The following is a 26029-nucleotide window of genomic DNA, read 5'->3' on the forward strand; positions in this document are numbered from 1 at the left end:
ATGCCGTGTGGCCCATATACTGTCGATGCACCCTGCCGTCTCCCTCCCCAGATGTTGGCCTCCAATAGTCCTGGTCAGTTGGCTGCGGCTGCTGTCCCCCTGCGTGAATCCTGTCCTCATTTTGTTCTGGGTTCAGCTCACCATGCCAGCCCACCCTTGATGTACCGGCAGTGATGCCTTCCTCATCGAGCTCTGAAGCATCCTAAAGGGGCTTCAGCACACCCTCCCTCACCTCCCCACCAGAGGATGCTGGCTGTGCTTAGCCCTACTAATTCGGCTTTCCGGCTAAACTGTTCAGGAAGGGAAAGGGAATGACCTTTCTCTTTATTTTGACTTTTAAGTTATTGTGGCTTTTTTTGCTCACAAACAGTTTTTAATGATTATTACCCTTCTACTGGATGTTTAGTTATCTCACACACTTTTTGTTGTTGTTATTTATATAAATAGTGTTTCTAGGCCACCAACATCCACATTTTCTTCATTATATTTTGTGGTATTTTTGCTTGTCACCTTGAGTTCTTTTCTTCAGATTAATATTAATTAACTTGCCAATTAATTATTATTTCTGATTTGATTATTACTTACCAATATTATAGAAATAAGATGTCAGAAAATGAGGCAGTTGGGAATAAGACGATTCTTCAGATAACTTGTGGAAGCACTACTTCTTTCTTATAATAATATTTTGAATGGAGACAATTTTAAAACCTATTACACAGTAACCTCTTCCTGGATTTAACGTTCAAGACATGAGTTCAAAAGGTCCGAGTTCCTTAGCACAGCATAGAAAGCCCTTCATATTGGCCTCCCAAACTACCTTTCTAGCCCCATTTTCTGCCACTTCTTATTTTGATAACCTGCGCTGTTGCTGTACCGCATTATTTTTCCTTTGCCAAATATGCCGCATTCTTTCATATTTCTGTGATGATGTTGGATTACCCAATAGGTAAGTAAACAGATGCTCAGAGCACCAACCAGGCACAGGCACCAGATGATGAAGGGAGGGAAAAGAGTATTTGATATTCTATGAGCATCAGATTTATTCTCATCAAAGATTTACTCTAATCTTTGTTGGATTTCCTTGCTCCTGATTTACAGTATGGAGTTATTTATATTTTGAAATTAAATAGAAGGGTGAAGGTTAAGAGGAAATATAATACTCAAGAGGAAATGCAATAATCTTTTCTGTGATTAAGACCTCTCACAGTTTATTCAGACCCTCTGTGCCTTTGTTTTTGCTGGATCTGTATACTCTGCTCTCTGCTTCCGACTGAATTACATGATATTCCATCCCCTGTGTTTGATTGTACATCTATCATATCACTTAGCACATTGTGTAATAATTACCTTTTTAATAGTCTCTCCCGACTAGACTACGAAGTCCATGACAAAAATGACATGTGCCTCTCTAGCCTTCCATTTCCTGCATCTAATCCAGTAACTTAATGCAAAGTAGAGACTCATTAAATGTGTGTGGTCGAACTGAGTAATTTATTGGCTTGTCTGTAGATGCAGATGGTGGCCCTTATAGAGAGGTTAAGTGATCTCTCTTCAGCTTCAGGATGCTTGATTCAATAGCATCTGCTAGGAGAGAATTTGCCACGTCCGAGTAGTCCAGTTTTGTTAGTACATCAGACTGTTCAGGGAATAGGTGGTGCTCAGAGAGAAGCAGTCTGAAAAAGCCGTAGTAAGATTCTTATGCAACAAGATGATTCAATAGTGGGTTTTCCTCCCAGCTGGCCCAGTGTTCTAACAATCAGGATATATATTTAGATTTTTCTACATTTATTTTTGTACATACATGTTCATTCAGTTACAGTAGTCCTTTAAAAATCAAAGAACCTTTTCAGTTAGATCTGGATCAGAAATGCAAGCACCTTCTGATCTTTATACTAGAGGGAGTTTAAGGGGAAAAAAACATTTAAAAATTCTGTTGTTGGATAGGTTCCACATGACCACTGGCTCTTTTGCTGCATAAATATCGTTTATCTCTGGCTTAACTTGTTCCTGTCCTAGAATGACAGTCCTGCCCAGACTATGAAAAATTCCCAAAGACCATCTTTTGAGCATGGAACCACCTGAGGAGAATGTCTTCTAACAACACTGAGTCCCAGATTCTAGTTAGCACTTGGAAGCTAGTTTGTTGTGGGTATTATCACAGATCTGGCGTAAAATAGGAAAAACAACAATTTAGTGATTTTTTTTTCTCCTGGAATGTTAAACTTATTGATTATCAAAAACCGTCCTCTATTCTGAGATTGTCTTTTACTTTTTGGTTGTTAAAATATCCTTTTGCCCTTTTTTTAATGAAAGCCTTAAGGCAAGATGTGTTTCAGAATTTAGGTTTTTTGTTTTTCAGGCAGTTTGTTTGTTAATGTATCCTATATTATGTAACAGCCCCAGCAGAAGCTGAATTGACACCCCATAATCAGAATAATATTTCTTCAGTGAAATGTAGGATATTTCTACTACGTGAGTTAGAAGCGGCTTGTGGATAGCCTCCCATTGGGTCCGGTCAGACTTTTCTGTTGCATGAATTCAGGTCAATTCAGATTTTGCTGCCAAATGAGTTGAGTTACAGACAAGAAAAAGGACCATTTGATTTCCAATTGTTTGGATCTTGAAATTGTGGATATGGGATAATGTATTTATTGGTGACTTTTAAAATATTCTTACGTTGCAAAATAAAGTTGGCTACCCTTTGTAGGACCCCAAGATGTTTTTGATATTTCACTGGTCCACAAAACCCAAAAAGCATGGGAAAACACTCCCCTGAATACTATTGAAGTGAATAGAACTTTACTTTTATACTCATCTCTAGCCAGTGATAATGTAACCTTTGCATGTTGCCAGATTCCTTAAATATGCTTTTAATCAAAGTAAATTGAAATTAAGTTTATTTTGTACCAGCTTGAGGAGAATGGAGCAAGAGAAAACCACCCACAAGTGCCAGCGATCGGTTGGGATTCTCTGATACAGATTATTTCTTGCCTGAAAGAACCTCTTGGATGCATTTGTTTGGCCAAAGAGATAAGTGTACTTTAGACCCTGTAGGTCGGTCTCTGTTGAGAAAGAGAAATAGCAAATAGCTATGTGAATTTAGATTAACTGATGAATTTTTGGTATTTGTAGTTTATGTTTCTGTCCATCAAATGGGCTAACAATTTCCATCTTAAAAGTTTAAAATGAGTTAGCAGCTATGAAAGTTCTTTGACAATAAAGACCACTTTAACATGCAAAATCGTTATTTTAGGAATAATTCCATAGCTTCAATATATTGCCACACATTCATCATGTATCATTGTCCCATCAGGCTTCTGGATGGAGAGGTGATTTGACCTCTTTATTCTGCATGGTCTTTTATGGTTCTCTTCTCCAGCATCCTGGCAGGATATATTACATAGGTAAGAAGTCAAATACTCTTTGCCTTCAAAATTTTGTGAAGGCATATTTACCTAATTAAAACCTCGTAAGTGGATATGAGTTGGTATACATCCACTTGTCTTCTATATAGTATGAAGTCATAGAGTCAAAGCAACACAGCTGCATAATTCTTATTCTAGCAAATTTGTCCAGAATGTAGACTTGGTAAAACAATTATTGTACCTAGTTTTGCTATAATTTGGCTCTTACTTGCTTACAAACCGTATTTCTCAGTTAATCAGTGTGCTAGTTATTGATTTATTGACCCTCAGGTTCAATTCCTCCCTATTTGCCTGCTCTGTGGACATGGACCTGAGGCCTTTGAATATTTGCTTCTTTTACCACTTGGCGTTGAAGCTTTGTTAGTGGAGGATCCTGGAGGGGTGTACCAGGAGGAGAGGGTTTTGCCTCCTGGTTCCTGTGAGCTCACTAAGCAGACTGTTCAGGCAACTCCGGCATCTTCTCTGTGCACAATTTCTTCCCCAATTGTCAGGAGCTCTTCCTGGCACCCCTTTAGACAGTTCTGTGGCAGAGTGCTTCAGGTAAGGCACTTCCAGAGGGCGCATTTCCAGTATGTTCCAAATGATAGGCTCATCTTTGAAATTTATGGAAAACTCCAAAGCTGGCTCAGTTTTCCAGAAAATCCAAAGATGAGCACCACATCAACTTCTCTGCCCTTCAGTGAACTGTGTCCTCTCCGTATAGGGCCTGGGTCTTGGCCCTGGGTGGGAGGCACTTCCTGGGAGTCCTGGCCTTGGGGGAGAAGTCTCTTCCTTGGGTACTTTATCTCAGCCCTAGAGGGAGTAGTTGTTCCTCATACCTGACATTCCTGTATTTTTAAGAATTCTCTTCACTTCTCACTAGCCAATTCCCTGTTATTCTAATCCCCTGTCAGAGTTAATAGTTCTTTTTGTGAAACCTCCGGTTCAGATTAGTGTTTGGCTTCTCTCCTGATTAGGCCTAGACAGATGCAACCAGGTAAATGTCCCTACAAGTCACCTTATACCACTTGCAGGGTGACTCTTAAGAGATGATACTATTGTGTCTGTAGTTGAGAAAATCAAGACTACACATTTCAGAAATCCTTTAGGGAAATGTCTTAAAATACCGTGAAGTTGAAATGTTCTTCCCTTCAAGCCTCTCTGTGCCTGTGGATGTCTCCACTCTCTCTCCCTGGCCCTCACCTTTGCTGTTAGTTACTCTCATCCCTTTCTCTCCCTCTTCGCTTTTATAAACTCCATTTCTAATCCCAGCTCTGCCTTTAACAAGCTGTCACTTGACCTCCCTGTGTCTCAATTTCCTTCTTGGTGAAGCAAAGATAATAAAAGATCATAGATTAATGAAATCAAGGATGTGAACATGCTTTGTAATTAGTAGGGCATCTTACAAGAGCAAGGTGATATTATTTGCATTTATTAAATGGTTTTGTCTTCCACGTTTTTCATTTTTCAGTTGCATTTTCTTTTACAAGCTTTCAGGAGCCTTCAGGGGTGCTTACAACCTAATAAAACATATAAATGCCTGTAATTATTAGATGAGGCAGAATGTGCTGGGTGCCAAAATAGGGGAACAAAAAGGATTATGGGGACCCTGACAATTATAATTTAATTGTGGCCTGAGGATTTGTGGTTTAGTTCCAAGGAATAAGGAGAACCACCTGATCTTGAAGGATCTAAACTGCCATTTGTTAAATTACTGTGACACAGATGGGCCTTGTGCTAAGCACCTTACATGTATTATCATCTTTAATCTTTACGTTTATTCTTAAATTATTTTATTATGTCTTAGACTTATTTTCAAAATATTTGGCTTGGAGACAGTTTTTTGTTCATTTGTTTTGTTTTTTAATTGAAACTCCCCTCCAGTTTTAGGTGGGCAGTCAGTGGCAGTAAAGGTCTTCAAGATAGAAAATTCTACTTTTTATGCAGCTCTTCAGATATATTCTGTTTTTGTATATATCCATGGATACTAGCATTTGAAAAATTGGTTAAATGCTTTCACCTGAGAACAAGAATAAATTGAAAGATTCTCCATGATAATCTCTACATTGAAAAAGGGAAATGATTTGTTTAAGAATTATTCTGTCTTGTTTGCCAGTAGATAGTGTGTCAGTGGGTGTAGTGCATTCTAAGGGATGATATGGTTGACTACGGGAGGAAATGTAACATACTATTTAAATTAGAGATGGGTACTCTTTGAATGCAAAGTATTATGTCAAATCACAGGGTGAGTGCATCTCCCAGTGGAAGATGTTGCAAAGTGCAAGTGACTGTGAGTTCTTCCAGAAAGCACTAGCCCTCACGGCTTGGATTCTGCAAGATTCCCACCAAAGGTACTTCACCTTTCTCTTAGGAAGTCAAGGGGTGTAATTCTTCAGATTTATTAGAAAGCTCTTCTTCAGTTTTGAATTTCTTTGTGTTGATTTGTACGTTTGTTCTTTGTCAGTTTGCAGGCAAGATGGCAACTTCCTATTTATTTGGCAAACATAATATGTGAGCATAGCATGTGCAGTTTTAAAAAACAGCTCATGTGAGATCAGTGTTTTCTGAAATCTGGCCTGCGTGCTACTGGCAGTATAAAGATGACAGGCGGCACACAGACTTACACTTTCAATTTGAATAGGCTTGTTGTTTGTTGTAATGCTTATGATGAAAAAAAAGCCTGGTGTATCACACTTGTGATTTCATGGATATTATTGCTAAAGTCAAGACTAGAGCAGGTAACAGCATCTCATCCAGACCAACTGAATTACTCGCCGTGCTCAGGCATGCCCGGGAATGCATGGCTGCGGTCTTTTCAAGGAGAGAGCAACACTTTACATCCAGAAAATGGTAATTTTTAAATCTATGAAGTATTTGTAGGATATGTCATTGTGAATCAAGCCTGTGCTCTGTTTTTTTGTTGGTGGTGGTTTTCTATTTTGTTGCTGAACTAACATGGATCAGTGGGTAAAGTGGAATTTTTTAAATGTAAAGGTGCCAGACTGTGAAGGAAATGCTAATATTAGGGCATGATTTTGATGAAATCAGTCATGTATCTTCATATATGAAGACCTAATTGACTAATTACCTGAACCATCTGCTGCTGATGTGAAAGGTCCAACTGCAGAGAAAACAGCTATCACACAAATATGATGAAAATTATTGGAAACTTGTGTTTTCATAAGCGAGGTAAGAATGAACCTCTTGTCTTACATGTCATATGTTTGGAGATACACATTTTGGTGTGAAATCCTTTAATTCCACATGTTATTTTGAAACACAAAAGACTGTCCTGTATAAAACCTACCCCAGGGGTTCCTCAAAAAGTGAAACATAGAATTACCTTATGACCCAGAAATTCCACCCCTGGGTATATACCCAAGAGAAAGGAAAGCGGGTAGGCAAACAAATGCATGTACCTGCATGTTCACAGCAGCGCTATTCACAAGAGCCAAAAGATGGAAATAGCTCAAATGTCCGTTGACAGATGAGTGGATACACATTTTGTGGTGTATACGGACAGTGTGATATTTAGCCATAAACAGAAATGAAGTACTGGTACTCTACACATTGTGGTGAATCCCCAAAACATTACGCTCGGTGAAGGAAGCTTGGCACAAAGGGTCACATAGTGTAGGATTCCATTTCCATAAAATATCAAAACAGATAAATCCGTTGAGACAGAATGCATATTGGTGGTGGCCAGTGGCTGTGGGCAGGGGAGAATCAGCAGCAGCTGCTTAATGGGTATGGGTTTTTATGTTGGGGCAAATGAAAATATTTTGGGACAAGATAGAAATCGTGGTTGCCCTATGTTCGGAAGGCACTAATTGCCACTGAATTGTTCAATTTAAAATTGCTAATTTTATCATATGTGAATTTCCCTTCAAGAGAAAAAAACCTCACTCTACCCCATAGCGTGGGTGCGTGTGGTACTGCGTGGGGAATAGAATGGTGTGAGTTTGTGTACAAGCAGGCATGTCTTGTCTTAGGAGTTGTGCCTGTTTTTATAGTTGCTTTCTCATTATGGTAAGTTATAGCAGTTTCCCATTTGCAGTAATAAGTGTAAGTTTCCCTTTTAAGATAAATGCACATTTTAAAGGGTTGATTTAAAGAAAAAAATAAATAATAAAGGTAATATTGAGATGATAAATGAAGGCAATTCACTGATGACTGAAGAATAGAAAATTTTAAGAATCATTATTTCATGTATAACTGAAAAATTGTGCTCTACACTGGAATTGGCACAACATTGTAAAATGACTATAAATCAATAAAAAATTTTAAAAAAATAATCATTATTATTCTGTTTTCAAGCCAATTAATTTTTATTGAATACATATTAGATACTGGATGCTGTTCATCAAAGGTGAGTAAGATGTGTTTTTTGTCTTGGATACTTTCAGCCTAATAGAGGGGGTAAGCCATATCTGTAAATAATTTTAAGGAAGAGGCTGAATGTGCCAAGTGCAAAAACTAAAAACAGGCTGAGATCAAGACTAGGTACCTGTTGGATTACCAGTCCCACTGAAGAAAATGCTAGACTATATACGGGGATAGGGAGCAGAGACGTGCTTTTGACATTAGATACAAGGAACAGAAATAATGAATAAATGCAACAGACAGTGTGTTCAAGTTCCATAGCTGTGGCTCTTTCTTACTCTCCCATTTTCTCTCAGCCCTGGGCTCCCCTCTCCCTAGCAGTCTCACATTTAAGCATAATGGATACAGAGCTTAAGCAGTGGCCTCTGGAGCTGGACTGTCTGGAGTCAAATTCCAGTTCCAGCATTTGCTCACTGTATAACTTCGATCATATCACTTGATTGTTCTATTCCTTAGTTTTCTCTTCTGTAAAATGGGATATTAATTGTACCTACATAATAAGCTCGTAGTAAAGCGAAATTGAATGATTTTGTGAGTAAAGCATTTGTAACACTGTTTAGCACATGGTAACTAATTGACAAATGTTAGCCATTATCATCGTCTCTGATTAGTAAGTCCTGTCTGTTGTCTCCCAAAAACTTGTAAATGTCCCCCACTAACTGCTTCCCCCACTAACTGCTTTAGTTTAACACTTTATGTTGTCACAATTGCAGTTTTGCCTTAACTAGTTTTGCCTCTCTCTGTCCTCACCATCCCCTCTGTGTCACTTGACTGCCTGACGAATTGCTGCTTATTCTTAAAAACACAGCTCAGGTGTCACGTCTGAAACTGGCCTGATTGTCCGCCGTTCGGGCTCCCCACATGCGCTCATGTCGCCTTGAGCACACCTCCACTGTCATGCGTCCCACATCGTATGGTGTGCTTGATGTTCCCTGGGCTGTGACCACCTTTAGGGTTGTGAGGAACTGGGCTGACTCAGGTTTGAACTTCCAGCCTAAACACAACTAAGGTAGATGCTTGTTAGTTGTTTGAGGGGAGGTGGGGTGAGGCTGGTGAATGTATTGCTTTTGTTTGTGAAAAGTTAGCTTACAGTCTTTATTTCCAAGGCTGAGGTGAGAGCAACTGGAGTCTAGAGGAGAAGGCGTTCTCCTCTAGGAGTGTTGGAGAGTGTCAGAGAATCAAACAAATTAGGCTTCAAAAGGGTGGAGCTTGATTTGCAACTTAAGAACAGGCAGAACTTGTGTGAACAGAGAAGAGGCTCCAGCCTAGGCAAGGGTATTGTTTCATGAATTAAATGGATGGTGGGAGGAAAATCCAGCATCTCCAAAATAGAAGAGACCACTTGCCGAGGGTGTGTATATTGGGGGAGGGGGAGGAGTTATATGTTGAAAAGTATAAGTACCTTCCTATCTATCAAGGGCATGAATTCTAAAGGTTTATTTACAGATCATATGTTTGGACAGGATACATCATGTACATTACAGTGAGGTTTCTGGCCCTGCCCAAAATATTGTATTTAACCGACTTAAGTAGCTGACCTATCCCATGGCCAGTACTAGCCTGGGCTGCAGGGCCTGGGGACAGGGGGTCAGGAAACGCATGGTGGATTCCTGGCTTGAAGACACAGTGGTGCTGGAAATTGAGCTTTGTTGTTCTATCTAATCTCAGTTTCTCTTTCTCTATCTAGTGAAGTTTCTCCAGCGACAAGGCCCCCTCCTGCTAACTTCCTTCAAATAGCACCCCACCCAAGGTTGCCAGGATTCCAGAAGGCTCCCTCTCACCACCAGCCTTCCGCATTCCCTGAGGGCAGCAGCTCTTTGCTAGTTGAAGAAATTTGACTGAACTCATTCAGATCACCAAGGTGGCAACAACTGATAGCCACCTCTTCCTGGCAGCTGTACTTGGTACAGTTTGAACAGACTTCTTTTTAGCTAAAATGAACCTGTAATTGCTGGAATTTCTGGCAATAGTACAGAGCAAACAGAGAGAGGGTGGGAGGGAAGGAGGGAGGGAGTAGGCACAAGAGTTGGAGAGAAAGTTTCTGGGAGGGAGAGCTGGCACTGTAGAAGATAGAGACAAGGAAAGCCTCTGCTAATTTCCCTTTCCACTCTGCCTCCCTCCCCCAGGCTGTCTTCTGTGTAACACTTTGTGTGGATTCTCTTGAATCCATAGAAACTATAAGGTGAAATTTTAAAGAAAAAAATATAATTCCCATGGCAGTTCTGGGTAAGGAAGATCTGTGTTTTCCCAGTTGTGTGCAAATCTGGGATGGCTTATAATGGGAAGTGGGGTTGAATAAATAAGGTGGGTCTGGGGTTGAGGGGAACTTGAAAGTGGAGTCAACATTCACACAAATAAAGAGTCAAGGAAGGTTGAGATGATGAAAGCAATAAGGAAGGCATAATTAATTACACATTTTGGACTAGAAAAGATGGCATGTCGAATTCACTCTTGGCTGCTGTGTGATTGATTAATATAGAATCCTATTTTTTGCTGCTGATTTTTCATTATTCTGGGACTTAATCCTTTAACTGTCAGTGTCAGTCTCCTTGCTGTCCAACTGTTCTCTATGGCTTCTGAGCCAATCTTTCTTTTAGGATTCAGGATCCTATAGGCTTTTATGATTCTTGTATTTCCAACTAGTGCATAGGAACTTAGACACTATATTTCCTCTAGCCTTTCTAACCATACCCCAGAACACACTGAAGATAGTGGTTAATGATCTGCATCAGTGAGCCCTCACAGCTGCAGAAGCCACCACCCCTCTCCCCAACCCTCTGCATATGTTAAACCTTGTGAATAGGCTCTTCCCTATGGGGAACTGCATTGTCTTTTATTCTTTATATTGTTCATTATGTTAATATCCTTGCCATTTCTACTCTGCCAGTTGCATAAAGGGGGAGGCCGGGAAATGGAGTGAGAAGGGGTTTTGAGACATTTCCTTAAGCCTAAATTATAATTCTCATATTGGAAGGGAAGTTTTGTAGGTGTTTAATCAAATATGTATATTTTTCTCTCTTTTGAAAGTTACAGGGGCTTGTTGGCATTGGCCTTCCTGTGCTTCATTTGTGTATTTTACTCTTGACTGCTCACCATACCTTTTGAGTTACTAGTTATTGGTGATGTGCAATGGCTTGCTTGGCTGAATCCACTATTTTATTTTTTTTGTTCAATCTAGTGGAACTGTTATTGTCAAAATTGGATTTTGTGATTTACTCTTTCATCATCACCGGTTACAATAACTTAATAGGATGTAACAGTTTATAAAGAATATGCTTTTATCCTTTTCAATTAGCAGTCTGTAGAAATGAGACCCTTTTTCATTTTTCAGTGTTCATTGGTCTAGGTGGTGACAAGCCAATGAAACACATTTTCTCAGTTTCTAGCTTTACCAATACCGTCTTTACTTAGACAAATGATAATTGGCATTTCCCTTCTTTATTGTAGCTGTATCCTTTGTTCAGTTCACTTCATCAGTCACTTATTGAGCCATCCACCCCTCCATCCACCTGTCAACTGAAGAAAAACATGCAGTCCTGTTTTATTCAGGAACCTTACTGAGGACTGTGCCTGAGAGACAGCCTCTCAGGTAGCTCTGAGGAACTGTTCCAAAGAGGTTGCCCAGGAGCCAGGATATATAGGAGTTTTTGCTGGGAAGACAAACAAACATGTAGTCAAACATCAAAAGATAACTACTAATCACAAAAAACAGACATCTCAAGTTAATGATTTTAGTGCTTTTCTATGTATGGGAAGATGCAAGAATCTCGGCTCATTGAAGTTACTGTCACAGATGCATCTTAACTATCTAGGGCCAGTATCCTGTTTTTCTCTATCCTGAATCCCCTCAGGGTGCACTGTCTTAGTGCTGCCGTGGCTGATGGCTTGATGGAGGGCAACATTCATTGTTTACTGAAATGGCAGGCAATTATTGTTTTTGTCTGTACATCAATTATAAAGTTGTTGTATACTTACTATCCTGGGCACCCTGCTAGGCCCGCACAGTGTCTATCACACAAACATTAAAAGGCGTCATTTAGGTATACCATTTGCAATTGTTCCTTTTAATTATTTCTTACCATTCACATCTTGGTTTAGAAAATGTGGAGGAGGAGAAAAAAACTTTCCACTAGCCTTCTAGGTTCTTCTGGATGATCTAAGAATTAAATTGATGTGTGACAGATTTACAGGAGAAAATCAAATTTAATTTTGTATCTATGGGAATTCCACATATATGAGAGGTTCAAAGACAGAAAGATAAAATGAGAGGTATATACGCCATCCTGAGCTAAGGAATGGGATAGGGGCCTGGGACTTCCAAGGATAAGAGGGTCATTCACAGTGAGACCAGAGGGAAGGGGGCAGGGCATTCATTCATTAAAAGAATGACTCAGCCATTGAGGATATCACAAAAACTGGTTAGAACCAACTAGACCCAAGGTGGCAAAGATTTAACTCCCAGTAGACCTTGAGCCTCATTATACGCTCACTATAATACATTATCATGCTAAACGGCACACCCATAGGCGCCATGACAGTTCCAAGGCTGACCATAAAAGGCCAAAAAGTGAATGGTGGAGCAGTTCCCAGAAATCCTCACTCCTTCCCCAGAATAGTTGGAATAATCCTCCCACCTTTTAGCATATGAAATTACCCAGCCCATAAAAACTAACCACCCCCCACCCCCTGTCCACTCTCCCTCCTGAAATGGACTGCACTCTGTCTGTGGAGTATGTATCTCTCTAAATAAACTTGCTTTCACTTTACTATGGCTTGCTCTTAAATTCTTTCCTGCACAAATCCAAGGACCCTTACTTGGCAGCCCATCCCATGGACTCACTCGCCTAAGACCTGGGACATAACCATCCCCTTGTGCCCCATTTTCCTGCAACAACAGGACTGTAAGAAAAGCATATGCTGGGTAATTAGGTGTTTGCTCTGACATATAGATGGGCCACTCAGATAAAATTTATCTCTGGTAATAACTTATTTTGGAAAAGACCCCCAATTTAAATTCTTCTAGGTAGTTAAAGGGGGGTGGGGGGAGGTTTCTCTTGAGCTTGCAAGTCTTGATCGCCTTTAGCTCAAAGTATCCTCATACAAAAGTGGTACATTTGGGGGAGGCTTGTTCTGAACCCCTTGAGAAGGATAAGACCTTTTAATGGTTTCCTGCTTAATTATCATCTGAAAACCGAGCTTCCTTTTGGAGGTGAGAAGAACTTCTCTGTGCTGACTTGATTTCACCAAGATTGCCTCCTATGGTGGGGTTATTATATGAGTTATATATAACTGAGTTATGTATAATAAAGCCGTAGGAAAGGCACTGAGTTATGTATAATAAAGCCATAAGAAAGATCCAGCCACAACTCTCAGGAGTTTATAGTATATATATATATAGACTATTTGTTTATATAGTATATAGTTTATAGAAACAGTTATAATCCAAAGTGGCAGGAGCTGTAATGTTCTAAGTGCCATGGGAGTTTAGAAAACCTAGCACCGGAGTCTGCTAAGGGATGTGAGGAAAGGTCTCCCGGAAGGAGGTATGCTTGGTCACTTAAGTATGAGTAGAAATTGGCTTTGGTAGACAAGGAGGGCCAGGAATTCTAAATGGAGAGAATATCATATGCAAGACCACTAGGGCGTGAGAGACTATGGCACATTTCAGGTCTATGCCAAGAAATTGCTAATTGATTGATAAGAGGGAGCTCTGGGAATTGCCATTGGGGAGGTATTTCTGACATGGATGTACGTTGATCATTCTGCAACTTCAATCGTATAGCATCCTGTACCTTCATGACCTAGTCTTCCCTTCCTCTGACCATTTACTTCCCCATGACCAGTTTGAGAAGACCCTTTTTTCCCCTTTTTCATGATGTTTAGGAGTAATGTTTGTCTTTTTCTTCCCCCTAAAATGAATATTAATACAATACAGAGATGATTGATAAACACCGAATTAGATTTCAGAGGACCTAAATTATTGTTTTTCAGTTGTCTTAGCAGCCATGTCCCTTGAGTCAAATCATCTAATAACTGTTTCTTCACCGGTAAAATGGGAATGTTCACATCTGCATCGCCTACCTCAGAGTTGGGTTGAAAATGAAAATGAGACTCTTAGAAAGTAAAAGGTCTGATAAACGTTTTTTAGTTGGAATTCTGCTGGCTGAGGCTGTCACTTAACGCTTAAAGTAAGTAAAATACTTTGTGGAGTATCTGGATAGGAAAAGTAGGTTGAAAAGTAATTGACAAATAGAAGTATTCTTACCTCTTTATTAACTCCATATGTCTGCCCTTCTGACTGGAATGTTATCTAGCTTATGTCTGTGTTTCCAAACTTAACATGATTGTGGGGGAGGGTATAGCTCAGTGGTAGAGCAAATGACTAGCATGCAGGAGGTCCTGGGTTCAATCTCCAGTACCTCCATTAAAAATAAATAAATAAACAAATAAATAAATCTAATAACCTCCCCCCGACAACAAACAAACAAACAAACATGATAAATTTCTTTCTTCCCAGTGGTCCACCATGTATAGCTTAGCTTCTTTCCAATTCTCACTATAACTATTAAATAGTAATGGATTCAAGACTGATGTTGGTAAGACATGAGTTGTTACATTTCATAGTCAACCTTGAATAGTTGACATCTATTAGGTAGTTTGAATTACTGATGGCTTACCCTGAATTAGTTGTGTTACCATATAGTGGTCTGACCTGAGTTTTGTTACGTTTTAGGAATATATAAGAGGGTTGTGCCTCATTTAACTAGGAATGGGAGGTTTTGGAACTATGGCCTTCTACTCCCTTTTCCATTTTTCCTAATCCAGTGACAGTACAGGCAGAGTTATTGGTAACAGGAAAAGACACTTAATTCATTTTTTTTCCCTTTGACCCCACCTTTCCCATTAGATTGAGTAATAAAACTACTGGAATGAGATAACTTACCTGAAACATGCACTTCTGGGCTATGGGAATATGAGCAATTGCTCCCAATATAAATATCCCCAACCAATCCCTTCTTTAGATCCATGGTTCTCAAAGTCCGTCATCCAAGAATATTTCTGCAAGACAGAAAACTCTGTAAACCACTCATCTCATCCTGCTCTGGGCCACCTTACCTAGGCCAGAAGAATGGAGAAGAGCACTGCTAGGCACAAGATGACACGATGACACTATTTTCAATGGAATGTAAGTGAATTATTTATACTCGTTTAACATAGACCCTGTCATCAAAAATAACATGAGACTTACTGTGGACTACTGGGAGGTAGTTATTACTCCCTTTTCTCCTTTTACAACTTCTAGATGAGCTAGTTCATGTGAATTTGGATAAAATACCTATTCTAGTTCAAAGTAGAATATAAAATGATTATTGCTTTTATCTGCCAGGCTCGAGGGAAATACTCTAGCAACTGTTTTGTTTTCCACAAAACTAAATGATGAAATGGTCTTGCTTATTTTCTCTTCATTTTAAAGTCTGTGGTACCATTGACACATAGTTTTAAAACATTCTTCTGAAGACCCAATGGATTAAACCATTTTTATGTCCTCTAAGTACTGCCCTTTTTTGAAGATTTCCTGAGAAAAGTGTGGCACACATCCAAAATCACATTCTTCATTTATTTCTGTATTTGAATTTTTTTCCTTACAAGTGAGTAGTAAGGAAAGTGGTCAGTTTTGGCAATCAATAAACAAGAAAGAAGGTGTAGACAGCTTTTATCTGGGGCATTTTCAAGTCATTGAGAGGATATTTTCAAGTATTAACTGCTTTTTGAATTTATTGGCAGAATCCTCTTAACCCAATTTAACATAAAGTAGTCGAGGAAGATGAAAAGATTTTTTATTGTCTACATAAAAGAAAGAACTGTGGTTTTTGCATCATTGCATAAACCTAAGAGACGATGCACACATAAAAAGGATAAGACAAAACTGGATGCGAAATGCCAGCTTCAATGAAAGCTTGTCTGAGAACTTGACACTGAGCATCGTGGACCGTGGTTCCACGGGGAGAGCACACGAAGTATTTACACCCCAGGACATGTTTCTCTGGTAAAGCTTTTTGTCCTAGATTAATCTCAGGGCTGACACTATTATCCCTTTTTTAACACACCCCCTTGTTACACTAGGATCTTTTCCCTTAATACTTCATAAGATTCGAAACCACCTGGATCCACCCCACTCCCTTCACTCTCCCATCTGTTTCTGTGGCCCTCATGAATTCTTTTGGTTTATGGTATGGACCATCAGGTGAATTCTCTTGTTTTACTGCAGGTAGTAAACCCAGTCACAGCCCTCCCCTCCTTCTTCCCCCACCCTCCTTTCAGCTCTTTTTTTCCCAAAGAGCTCCATCGTTCAGCTCTTCTGTTGGTATCCATTTCTTATTAATTCTCCGAATGTTTTGAACCAGAGCTGAGATGTATGTAGCCAACAATGTTGCACAGTAACGCAGCATCGCTGCCCAATACAGATCCACTTCCCTTAAATCCATATCCTTTTCTTTTTAGGCTTGAGAGCGGTGAGGAAAGTTCCTGAGATTAGTGTGTAGGGTGAAGTCTGAGGAGGTTTGCTTTCTTAGGCCACTTACCCTCATGTTCTGACTTTTGCCTGAGCGTCATCTCCATGCCATCTTGCTTCACTTTCTAGTTAAAGGGTCCAAAATGTTTCTTGACCATTGTGTGCTAAACATTTGGAAGAATGCATCGTCCATGTGTTGGAGGAACATTTAAAAACTGGAGACTCAGATTACCATGGAAGACATCACAGAAAAGAATGCAATTGGAGTTGGATCTAGAAGGATGAATTGAGTTTAGAAAAGTGGAGAGGGGAAGGAATTTCCTGCAGGAGGACTTTGAGAGCAAAGGAGATGAAGGACAAAGCCAGCTGGAGAGATACAGAATGGGAAGTCTGGTAGTGAGTTCTGAGTGTTGGCTACAGTTGTTTGATTAATTCCTTGAGTGAGCTATTCATTCAAGAAATGGCCTCTCTTAGCTCACGGGGTAAAATCTAAACTTCTTTGCTGGCATATGAGGTCTTCTGTGCTTTGGTTTCTGTATATCTTAAAATGCATTCCCCTGAACACCATAAAGTCCTTCCATTTATACTGAAGACTTTTCTGATTCTCCCAGCATGTTGTAACCCTGAGACCTCCGTGCATCTGCGCACACTGTTTCTTCTAGAGTCCACCTGGTGAAGTCCTCATTCTTCAGCCTCAGTTGCAACACTCTTGTCACTGTTCCTCTGTTGCTGTAGAATCCTGGGCTTGTACTGTTAAAGCTTCTACACCATATATTGTGCTGTCAGAGTACACGTTTGCTTCCCTCCCTCAACTAGAAGCTTCCCGAGAGCTCGGGACTGTGTCTTATTCACCTTCACATCCGTATCACCCAGCAGAGTACCTACCTAACATGTAGCAAGTTCCTGACAAATATTTGTTGAACAAAATATTTACTGAACATTGAATTTACGTCACGTACAGATGGATTTTAAGAGAGTCATCTAGAAGCTGTGTGATTGCTGGATTCAAGATGGGAGATGCAGAGAGACCAGTTAGATGCATTTCTTTGAAGTAGTTCATTTGTTTAAAAAACAAACAGTAGGGAGTAGATGCCTGGAAAATTGGTGAAGAATAAAAGAGAAGACTTAATGACTGGCTACTAGGGACGTAGTAGAGAGGGAAGAGTTAAAGATAATAAAGATTTAAGGTAATATAACAAATAACAGGACAGTAACCCTTGAAATCATAAGATAAACATGTCTTTTTTTCCCTCAGTCACATCTCCTGGTGTCAGTCTTTGCCTCACCCCACCTCTGCTCTGAAGATGAACACACTGTTACTGTTTGGTTTACTGTCACTAAGCTCGAGATTCATGAGGTTCTGATCTTCGTATCTGATCAGGAGTTAAGATATGAAATATAAATAGTTCAACCAGGCTGACTACAATTTCCTATCAAGGGAAGGTGTGCAGCGCATAGATTTTGAATGCATAAAGCTCGTTTCTGCTGTTGGGAGCTACAGCTGTGAGGTGCGATACCAGGCAGATGCACTGGGGTGCGCTACTGTGTAGCAGAGCTTAGCTGTGCATCACAGCTCTCAACTTTAAAACTCCAGAGAATTTGATGAGAGAGGGAGCCACAAGAACATGACAAATGATGAGAGTTCAAACCTTAAGAGAAAAATGGGCTTATTGGTAAGAGACCTTCTTTTCCTTTGTTTACTGCTGTTACTTATTCATTAAAATAGCAAGCCTGTTGTTTTCATATGTGGCTAGGAAGCGGTGGACAAAAATCAATTTTATATGTATTGTAGAATTCAGGAGACATATTGGTAACCATGGAAAAATCACAGGAAGCGTGTACAAGGCTTGATTTTTGAAAAAAATCAGGAAGGAAATTTTACTTTATTTCAGACTGTGATGTAGATGTATTTATGTAGCTTAAATGTAATACAGGTTAAGAAATATATGTATTTTTTAAAAGTTAAAATAAAGAATAGTGACTTGTGTGGAGATACATAATTTCACTCATTTACCAGAAGGTGGCACACCAGATTCTTCTTAAATACACAAAGGAAAGGAATAATATTAATACGAATATAAAATAAGCTGTATTTAAAGATACTTTAATGTATTTTTAAGCAAAAAAAAAATGTAATTGTTATTTGCTGGGTGAAGCTTATTGCTAATACATGACAAATATGAATTTAACCCATAGTAGCTTTTTGTGATTCAAAAATAATGTACGTGTATAGTAAAAGTAGACTTTGAAATAGTATTGCCATTAAGGAGATGCTGTTTTGAATTTATCATTCTAAAAAAGAAATAAAATACTTGCTACCTACCTTTTGCATAAGAAAGAAGTCATTAGATGTTGGATAACATTCTGGGTAAGGTTTCTGCCAAGCTCTTTTTAAAGATACTGTTAGACTATGACTTAGATTTAGTTGTGACTTTAATAATGCAATAGTGCTTGTGAGATGACCCAGAAAAATACCAAAAGTGTTATTTTGAAGAAGAAGTTAGATAAGGGTAATGGTTAGTAAAATTCACTTTCTATAAGCTAGTAACAACATAAATGAAATACATGTAAATAAATTGAATTTTGTGGTAGAGTTCCTCAAACAGCTGCCAACATACTTTAATTTTTTAAGAGAGTTGACTGTTGCCAGCATCTACTGCAGTGCTTCTGTAGTAGTCCCTATTTTTAAAACTGCATTCCTGAGACAGTACCAGAAGTATGTCTGTTCAGCGTTGCCTTTTGTATTAGCCCAAAGGAGTTAGCTATATTGACAGAACTTCACAAAAACAAAATCTTCTGGTTAGGAGACAACACATCTATTTATATGTTTTTATTAATTACAAGCAGTATTATAGAAAATAAGAAATAAGAAAATAAGAAAATTTGTCGTAAATGAACCTAGAAGAACATTAGCCATCTGTTCTCTGAAAGCCTGTAATGTGTGTCATTTGCTTTCGGGTTTTTATGGCAAAACAGTATATCAGCAAAGAATGGAACTTCAGGCTTAAAAAGCCAGAAAATGACAAGGCATTCCAAGGCTGAGTATATATTTACTGGAAAAGTGTTTCCTTGTGTCCAAATTTGCCTAGTTTAGTCTTTTAGATCAGCTGCCAATAAATGTTGTATTTAATGTCAATCTTTATTCCAGACTTTCTGAAACAGTAAGAGAGCTTCTAAAAACAAATAGAATCTTATGGCTTGCTAGTTAAGGGGTTTTTTTTTTAAGTTAATTTACGTATTTTAAAATTGTTCTGTATGGTCTTAACTGTTCAGGATTTATAAATATGGTTTATTAATTTACAGATAAAATAGTTGCACAGTATGCTTTGAAAAATTTGAACCTAAATACAATAAAAGCACAATTAACCAGATTTTTTTTTTTTTTGCACTCCACTTTCAGGAGACGGAGGCAATTATCTTTAAAACAAGCCGATTTCAAGGATATATTCAAAAAATCAACTTCAGGGTATGTCCAAGGGTCTGCATTTTCCTCTACCTTTTTGTCAATGAGAATTTATTTTCATAAAAAAAGACCCTGAGGTACTAGAAGACATTCAGTCATCAAGGAAACTTTCAATAACCTTTAGGGTACAGTGTTTATTAAGAACAAAAAAATTTCATTTAAAAAAACACCACGTGTCATGGTATTGTGCTTGATAGTTCTTGATGTGTGTTCACAAACACAAATTCAGTTGGTTTTCATAACATTTTTGGGAGTCTGGCAAGGAAAGTGGCATCTTCCCTATTTTCCGGACGAGGAAGATGACACCGGAGGTTGCGAAGCTGGTTGGTGGCAGAGCTACAACCAGACTACAGGTGCCCAGCTCTGTCCTCTTCTACATCCTTCCTCATCGAAAAGTTTGAAACAAGTTTTGAACTTCTACTCTGGGTTGCACAGTCAGTCTAATTTATGCTACCTTTGCTTTCCAATTGCTGTCCTTCACAGTTTCCCATGTTACATGTGTCGGTTTGTCTGCCTCTGTATCTGTCAGCCAGCTGGAGACTTGCTTTCAGATTCTCCCAGACCTGGAAGGATCTGGAGTGTGGGAGGGCAAGATAATGGCTCTGGACGGTGCGGATTGACAACTAGTGGTGAGCAGCCAAAGCTGATGTGCTGAGAGAAAACAGTCTCACTCTGGCGAGGGTCATCTTGAGTGGGGGTGAGCGACCTCGACTTTAACGCAGGGTTCCTCCAAGTGTAGTAGACTAAGCCTGAAAATCAGCTGGAGTGCTTGTTTAAAATGCAGAGTACTGGTTCTCACTTCCAGATTTGTACATTTTCAGTATTCAGCCTCATTGATGCTTATGCATACTAAAGTTTGAGAGCATCTGCCATCAAGGTATAGGACTTTGCTTTGGTATATGTATCGGAAGGTAAAGAAAAGAGCCCCTTTTCTCTGTATAGCATCCAAGTTCCATGTCAGCACATGTGGGGACAGGAGTCGTGCAGGGGTGAGGAGTGACAGCTCTGGCTTCACCCATTGCCATGTCTACATTGGAGGCGTATCACAAGAGCTGTTGTGCGTTATGGGGACTGTGAGGCATTTGAAATAGGCTTGTGTCTTTTTAGACTCGAAGAAGGTAAAGGGCAGAAAGACTGCAAGTACCCGGTGGAAAACATGTGAGTTTTGGTATTTTTAAGAGTTAACCTATCCCAGTTGTTTCAAATTTAAATTTAATTTTTAAAAACTGGCTACAACGCTAGGCTGTGTAGGATTCTGGATAGTGAAGGCTTTCCGGTAGCCATGTATTTCTCCTAACTCATGTTGCATATATGAATATGCAGTCTGCCTGATTAGATTTTAAGGGATTTGTGGCCCAGGAACTGTGTTCTTTAATATATTTGTAACAACCAGCAAAGTCATAACTCCTCATTGCTAATTGACGGTTGAGCTAATTCAGCAAGCACCTCTTCTCTTCAGGTTTTGGGCTTGGCATAGTGAGTTGATCGATTTTGGTGTTTGTGACGTTCAAGGAGTCTATCTTACCCTGTCAGTAATGGCTAATATACTAAAGAGGCCTCAGTATAAACAAATGTATTTTTTTCCCCTTAATGGAGGCACTGGGAATTGAACCCAGGACCTCGTCCACACCAAGCACACACTCTACTACTGAGCTAGACCCCCCCACCTCCAACAAATGCATTTTAATTGACAAATGTGAAAATATGGTCCCAATTAATCAATTTGCTAATGCCTGTTTCCTGTTTAGAGTATCAGTTTAAGCTCAATCTTGCTGCCGCTTCAACCCTCTGTGGAGTACAAGTTATGCTGTTCTGTGCTTTACAAATCTGAATCTCAAAAACGGGTGATTCTGGAAATCTCTAAACATAAATATTTTTGTTTACTGATTGAGCAGTATCATACAAATTTAAACCAAATGGCCAGACCCTGTAGTGGAAGACTCATAAAAATGCTCAACAGTGTCTCTGACTTAGATCAGGCTGAGTAAGGAATGAATGAATAAATATATGCTAGCTAAAGGGAAGATGTATTTTACTCAAGTGTCATGTAGCTTCAGAATTCCATGCAAAATAACTGATTATTTAAAACATATTTGATTTTGAAGACATGAAGTGGTTCTGAAGTACTAGCTGAAGTAGACAGACTGAGAAAGCAGTCAGGAAACCCAAATTTAAATTGCATCTAGCTAAAACCTAGGGTCAACCTAGAGGAGGAATTCTGTTTTTCATTCCCTCGAATCAGAATCGTATTAACGTTAGTTAGTAATAGAGCTAACTAACGAGAGAAAGGAAAAGAAAGAATTTTGCCCGATTGGACACCCGTTACATCCAAGTAATGAAGCTAGACATAATTCTAAAATAATGTGTCGTTAGTTCGTAACACATGAACACTTTATATAACATGAGTTAATGATGTCTTACATCATAGGATTTTCATCGAATTGCTAAATATGTTTTTCAGGCATAGCAATTTTAAATTGCACACTGGTTTCTGTAATTTAGACTTACTACCATATATCTGGCATCTCTCATTATAAATGTTTCTATACCTCCTCCCCTCCTTTTTTTTTAAGAAAAAAATCTTTAGAACTTAAAGTCACCCAAGAGAAGAATTCTGAATTGGAAAATGAGAAGGATCTCAGAATAGTCATGAAAATAGAGGTATTGAACTGGTTGCTAAGTCTCTTTTAAGACCACCATAGTAGGCGGATTCTATAACTCTAAATTATACCTTTAAGAAAACTATTGGACCCACTGTCATGGCAGTGGATCACAAGGTTCAGGATTGAAGTTCATTCATTATATAGCTAAAACCTTTTATTTTTAGACAATAATAGTTTATATGGATATTTGTATAGGAAATTTAAATTTTAATGGTTAAGCCTGGGAAATGGTAAAAGTAAAATTAAAGCAATTGAATTTAACAGGCGCTTTTTCATGGAAAATTTAAGTGATGGTGTATAATCTTAATGAATCATTAGGATTAGCTTTTCACGAAAGTGTTTGCTTCTAGTTAGCAAAATACTATTGTGATTACTCTAGGAATTTGTAACCAAGATTTACAAATACTCAAGAAGAAGAGATGGAACATCTAGGTAATTGTCTAAATCCCACTTTTGGCTATAACATTTATGGGGCACATGGGAATCTTATAATAACTCTGGATAAAAGGATATAAATATGATTTTTTAAGGTAGTAGTATTATTTCATTAATTTTAATTGGGATATTGAGGAAAACATCTTAATGTATTTTTCTAAAGGTCTTTCAGTAACTCAAATTTTTGTAAAAATGTAAGTATTTCTGGAAGAATGTATAATATAGCAAATGTTGACTTTCTTTAATTGGCATGCCTTTTGAAATTGGATATATGATGTGCTTATTATTTTAAAAGTTTTTCAGCCATTATAGATAAACATTATTAGAAATTGTTTACTCTTGTGAACATAGTTCAGGATTTATAAAAATTAAGATTGTAATATTTCTTATTACATTGTCATCATTGCAAATTTTGTAGTTTTGCTTCTATATTTGATATCACCAAAATAAAACAAAGTAACAAAACTATTTGAAAAGCTTTATATGCATATATTTTTAGTCAGTAGAGCCATATTCTTACGTTTTCTTTTAGTAACACTGTACATTTTAAATGGCCTTTTACTTTGATAAATTTGTGGGTTTAATATACAAATACATCAAAAACTCTGACAATAGTCTGGCTATTTACTTACCAAATGTAATACAAAGAGATACTTAAGAAGTTGTTCAGAGAAGACTAAACATAAATTATTATTATTTGAGGTGAGAGCAGAGATTTTTCAGTACAGCAAACCATTATCACTATAAGTGATGCCTTTATTTTATTTAAGAAAGCATGTATCCTGGGTGAGTTTCTTCAACATATATTTATTTTTAACAAGTTAATGTGTATATTTAATTTTTTTCTTTTAAGGACTCTATAGCCTAAAACCATTATGTTAACAGATGACTATTCCTTTTACCTGAACTCTGCTTTTAGTGATAGTGGAATCAATAACAACATTTAAAAAATCTTTCAGGATATATCCTGGCTTCAATACACAATTCTTATTTAATTACTCCTCCGCTTATAAAAACTTCTCTTTCAGTATAATCAACACATACTTACTGAGTGCTTTCCCATGTGCCAGGAATAGTGATTAATTAGGAAGATACAAGGATTCAGGGATTCCTTCTTGAAGGAGGAGCAGGAATTTGGGGAGGGCATCTTAGGCAGACAAAGAAGCAAGGCTGGAGCACAGGGTGTGGAGCACTGGATACGTTATCCCTATTTGATGATCATAAACTGTCTAAATGGCTTTTTTCAAACAATTTAAAAGTGGTAGTGCAAACTCAGGCATCTGAATAGTATATATGTAAAAATCATTGCTTTCCACCACTACCCCTCCCAGTATCTTGGAACACTTTGATTTGGGGTTTAAGGCATTTTTTTTAATAGATAGGAATACTTAACAATTAATTTAGTTGATGCATGTCGAAGATGTATAAAGACTTACTGGGACATATGGACTTGGGAATCATATGAATGAAGAACTCAAGGGTAGCACCCCCCTTCCCCCAAAAAAGACCCAACTCAGCACAGATTAACAGAAGGAAGAAGAAAGGGCAAGAGCACCTGAATTTCTCATTCAGTGCAGATCCTTTTTTCAGCTGTAGTGAGATTGAGTAGTTAGAATCTGTGGGTCATTGGGTCTCCAACAACTGGATTTTTCTTGTTGTCTGCTCAGTCCCTCCTACCCCAACTCCTGTTCTAGCCCCATGACCTAGTCACCTGGCCCCCAGTTATAACAGGTGCTACATAAGCATCAGGAGCCACTCTCATTCTGACTTTGCATTCTCCCTCCAGCCAGTCATTACCTTACCATACCTTTTTCTTCTTTGTTCCCCTTACCTATTGTTTCCTGTCTTATCAACTCACCAAGTCCTCTTATTGCTGTTCTGTACCTGACCTCCCCGCAACAAACAAACCTTTAGTACCCTGATTTTCCTTTGGAAATGTCAAAGATGGAAAGAGTACTTCCCTTCACATGACTTGTGCCATCACAGCCTGAGGAATTTTCTGTGCATGTACACACACTTGTGTGTGAGTATGTGCCTGCACAACAACTGTGTTTTTCTACTTGTTTGCATTGTGAAGGAGATAGGTACTTTATTAATCCAAGGCATGGTCATGGTGACAATAATCTATGTAAATTCTTTGTGAGACTATATGGATCCACATAGTTCTGTTAAGGAAATTGACTTGAGTGAAGGCGCTTATAAAAGATGGGATAATGACTTACCAAAGTAGCTGTCTTTGAGAAACGTCTGGGATTTTCCATTTTGATCTTAGCAAGGGGACATACCTGAGTATCTAGTAAGAAATGTTTAATGCATCTGATATTCAGTTTCCTGAAACCAAGAGGAGACACACATACACAAGTATATATAACCATTCATGTGAACACTTCTATTTCCTGTAATAAGGAGCCCTGAATGTATGAAGAATTTTGCTCTGCTGTCCAGAAGTTCATTTTTTGGTGTGCTTTAAAGGGTTTAACAGTCCTACTTGGTTGCCATCCAAGTGCTTTTACTGATTGGTAGAACATAAACAGAGCACACAATTTGGCGTGATCTACAGTCTTGTCTGAGCAACAGGAATGACATGGATAGCCGAGACGCGTCTGAAGAGACAGTGTCAGGACTGAGCAGAAGATTACACAGTGCCCGCTCACACAAACTGTGGTTAATGCTATCATTTAGTTGTGCCTACAACAGGATTAACCACAACTTGCAAGAAAAAGGTAAGCTAATTCTTAGGGAATATTGGGAAAATATGGAGAAAGAGGTTAGGATGTGTGACATGTTAGTCAGTTCCTTTCACGAGGTGGTGATACTAGAGACAAACTGTGGCAGTCAGTAAGCAAATTACATTTTTGTATAAAGTTATTCAGAAAAAAACATCTATCTTGAGAAAAAATTAGACTCTTGGCCATATATTTCACTTTTCCCTCATCCCGTGACTGGCTTAATTTTTGCTTACCTTTTTCGCCCAGATTTTTCTTAAACACCTTCTGGAATTAAGACTTTGGAAATGGTCTTTCTGCACATTTTTGTAGTTTTGGTGTTTCTTTCCCATTTCTGTCTTTGAGTACATATAATTGGAGGAATAAATAGCTCTTTGTAGTTCTTGTTACTTTTGAATACATTGAGACATTTATAGAACGTGGTTCACTTCATGTGGGAACAA

At 38.5% G+C, this 26029-nt stretch overlaps 1 protein-coding gene across 5 annotated transcripts in view; it reads left to right on the plus strand.

Annotated features, from left to right (window-relative positions):
* The window catches only part of KLHL13 (kelch like family member 13), a 160339-nt gene that overhangs the window by 73892 nt on the left and 60418 nt on the right, over positions 1-26029 (plus strand). The window contains exons 2-4 of one of the 5 annotated variants that reach the window (XM_031445732.2): positions 14810-14973; positions 17555-17972; positions 19700-19765. The exons of 3 other annotated variants lie outside the window; for them this stretch is intronic. In XM_031445732.2, coding sequence (XP_031301592.1) covers positions 17932-17972; positions 19700-19765 — 107 coding nt within the window. In that variant the 5' untranslated portion in view covers positions 14810-14973; positions 17555-17931. The remainder of the gene's footprint in view (positions 1-14809; positions 14974-17554; positions 17973-19699; positions 19766-26029) is intronic. One more of the 5 variants, XM_031445734.2, reaches the window with a different exon arrangement.

This window comes from Camelus dromedarius, chromosome X (assembly GCF_036321535.1).
Source record: "Camelus dromedarius isolate mCamDro1 chromosome X, mCamDro1.pat, whole genome shotgun sequence".
NCBI classification, from domain to species: Eukaryota; Metazoa; Chordata; class Mammalia; order Artiodactyla; family Camelidae; genus Camelus; species Camelus dromedarius.